The 3,059-nt window shown below is 61.6% G+C and overlaps 1 protein-coding gene across 1 annotated transcript in view; it reads left to right on the forward strand.

Annotated features, from left to right (window-relative positions):
* DDX54 (DEAD (Asp-Glu-Ala-Asp) box polypeptide 54) overlaps nucleotides 1-3,028 on the forward strand; it is a gene marked incomplete at its 5' end in the record, with an annotated part of 5,078 nt that extends 2,050 nt beyond the window's left edge. Inside the window, 10 exon segments of the mRNA XM_009069299.1 lie at nucleotides 148-358; nucleotides 823-957; nucleotides 1,154-1,375; nucleotides 1,465-1,538; nucleotides 1,619-1,822; nucleotides 1,947-2,092; nucleotides 2,168-2,281; nucleotides 2,328-2,453; nucleotides 2,624-2,727; nucleotides 2,808-3,028. Of these exon segments, the coding sequence (XP_009067547.1) occupies nucleotides 148-358; nucleotides 823-957; nucleotides 1,154-1,375; nucleotides 1,465-1,538; nucleotides 1,619-1,822; nucleotides 1,947-2,092; nucleotides 2,168-2,281; nucleotides 2,328-2,453; nucleotides 2,624-2,727; nucleotides 2,808-3,028 (1,557 nt within the window).
* Nucleotides 3,029-3,059: the final 31 nt, after the last annotated feature.

The following is a 3,059-nucleotide window of genomic DNA, read 5'->3' on the forward strand; positions in this document are numbered from 1 at the left end:
GAAAGAGAAATCCCAGCATGTGTGATTGTGGAGGTGCTGCATCCACCTGCCCCTTGGAGAGGGGGGAGCACCCTGGGGTCTCCAGCCCTGTCTCTTGGCTGAGGGTGCATGCCCAGGTGGGATCTGATCTCTTTCCCCCCTCCCCAGCTGCTGACAGCACAAGGCATCCGCTGCACCCACATCTACAGCTCTCTGGACCAGACTGCTCGCAAGATCAACATCGCCAAGTTCTCCCAGGGCAAGTGCCCAGTGCTGCTGGTTACTGATGTGGCTGCCCGTGGGCTTGACATCCCCATGCTGGACAATGTCATCAACTTCAGCTTTCCTGCCAAGTCCAAGCTGTTCCTGCATCGTGTTGGTGGGTGCTGGTGACCTGCACAGGGGTCTTGGCAGCCTGGAGGCCCCTCAGGGTGACAGAGAGGGTGTGAGTGGGTTGTCCCTTGTCCCCTGTTTTCCCAATCCATGTGGCCCCCTGGGCTGGCACTGGTGCCCCTGGCTTGGTGGTGGTATCTTTAGGGCAGGAGGTCACTGTCATGGCATCAGGCAACAGGCTGGGGACAAAGCAGTGTCAGCAGTGTCCCTGATGTCCCAGCTGGACTGTGGAGGCTTCTAGGGGCAGGGGTGGTGCCTTCCCTTAGGATGGCACCATGGTGGGCTCCCCTTTACTCCTTCCCTAGTCACCCACAGCCCCTTGCCAGCCATACCCCCATGGTAAATGTCACATGTGTGGGCTCCCAGGGACACCACTGGGTTCCTGCCTGGGTGGGGACAGGTTGGGCTGGCACAGGGTGTGGTTTCCCACTCTCCTCCTCCCCTTGCCAGGTCGCGTGGCCCGAGCTGGCCGAAGTGGCACCGCCTACTCACTGGTGGCTCCTGATGAGATGCCTTATGTCTTTGACCTCCACCTCTTCCTGGGCCACCCACTCATCCTCGCTGGAGCCCAGGAAATGCCTGCTGGTGAGGCAGGCAGCAAGGTGGCCACGAGGGTTACCCTTGGCCAGTGCTGGAGTTTGTGGTCTTGTGGGGTGATGGGGAAAGTGGGATGTTGGGGGCTTTGTGTCAGGGATGGTGACCGAACGCTGCTGAGCTCCCTGGGGCTCCAGTAAATCCAGGGTGGGTACTGGGAGGTGACACAGTGTCCCCTGGGCTGCAGATGCTGGTGGGGTGCTGGGTCGTGTCCCCCAGAGCCTGGTGGATGATGAGGAGTGCCTGCTGCTAACGGACCACGAGGGCTCCCTGGAGCTGCGCAGCCTGCGCCGCGTCGCCGACAACGCCCAGAAGCAGTACCTGCGCTCCCGGCCCGGCCCATCACCCGAGTCCATCAAGAGGGCCAAGGACCTGGACGTGTCCCAGCTGGGCATGCACCCACTCTTCAGTGAGTGCAGAGGGTGTTGTCAGGGAGGGGACCTCACTCCCCTCGCCAGGGAGCTGATCTGTGCCCCTCTCCATGCCTGCCTTCCCCAGGCGCTCGCTTCGAAGACACCGAGCTGGAGAGGCTGAAGTTTGTGGACAGCATTAAGACCTACAAATCCAAGGCAGTGAGTTGACACCCCTGGGTTGGGGTGGGAGGGAAAGTCCATGTGACTCATTGGGAATCATGCTCCCTCCTTGGGGACAGACCATCTTCGAGATCAACTCCACGTCCCGGACATTAGCCAGCACCGTGATGAGGTCAAAGCGGCGCCATGACCATGCCCTGATCGAGAAGTTCCAGCGTGGGCAGCAGGAGAAGCGCGTGGCAGCACTCAAAGGGCAGGGAGTGTTCCCAGCCCCCTCTGGGCCCCAGGAGGGGGAAGGAGAAGGAGAGCCAGAAGACCTCCAGGTAATGGGGTCACGGATGCAGGAGCTGATGCAAAGCAGCACTGGGTCCCCAAGGCTGTGCACAGACATGGAAGGCTGGTGGGGGGGAATGTGGTTCCCCCAACTCCACCGCTGTCCCTGTCCAGGATGTGTTCTCCAATGTGGGGGGCCAGAAGCGGAAACGAGGCCGAGGGGGAGAAGATGGTCCCAGGAAAAAGCCGCAGCAGCAGGTGCAGCAGGACGAGGACTTCTACATCCCATACCGACCCAAGGACTTTGAGAGCGAGCGGGGGTGAGTCTGGGGGGGTCTCCTGCTGCCATCCCATCCCAGCCTGTATGAGGGCTGCTCTCATCCCCCCCTTTGCAGGCTGAGCGTGGGCGGCGAGGGCAGTGCCTTTGAGCAGCAGGCAGCTGGGGCCGTCCTGGATCTCATGGGCGATGAGAACCACAACCTCAACAAGAGCAAGCAGCTGCTCAAGTGGTGAGTGGGGTCTGTCTACGGGCTGGGGTGGGAATTGGGTCTGGAGGTCCCACCACCCTCCCCTTTCACACGGACCGCACGAACGGTTCGTGGGGCAGACAGGCCAGGAGGACAAGAAGAAGGTGCGGACAGAGAGTGGACGCTACATCAGCAGCTCCTACAAGAACAACCTGTATCCTGCCTGGGTGAGGGGGGAGCAGGCTGGACCTACAGGCGGCCACGTGGTGATGGCTGGGATCCATTCCCTGCCAGGGCAGCAGCCAGGGCAGGTAGGCTAGTAGACACCACAGCAGGTCAAGCAAGGAGGAATCACTGCACATTCCCTTAACCTGCCTGTCCCAGCTATGAGAAGTGGAAGCAGAAGTACAAGGTTGATGAGCGGGATGAGGATGAGGACGGGGAACGCAGCAGGGAGCAGTTCAGAGGGAAGCACAAGCACAGGCACGGTGAGTACCCAGAGCAAGCAGCAGAGCCTGTAGCCCCTGGCTCTGTTCCCTGCCCTGAGCACAGCCCTGTCCCTCCACAGGGCCCACACAGCCCCCAGCCCAGGGCAAGGTGCGCTCGGAGCTGAAGAACAAGCAGCAGATCCTGAAGCAGCGCAAGAAGGCGGCGAAGCAGCGGTTCCTGCAGAGTGGAGGGCTGAAGCGCCTCAAGGCCAGGAACCGGCAGCGCGTGCAGGAGCTGCGGCAAATGGCCTTCGGGCGCCGCACGGGCACCAAGAAGGGCAAACTGAGGAAGAGGATGTAGGGGAGGAGGGGCTGTGCCACACCTGGCCTGG

This window comes from Acanthisitta chloris, unplaced genomic scaffold (assembly GCF_000695815.1).
Source record: "Acanthisitta chloris isolate BGI_N310 unplaced genomic scaffold, ASM69581v1 scaffold25212, whole genome shotgun sequence".
NCBI classification, from domain to species: domain Eukaryota; kingdom Metazoa; phylum Chordata; class Aves; order Passeriformes; family Acanthisittidae; genus Acanthisitta; species Acanthisitta chloris.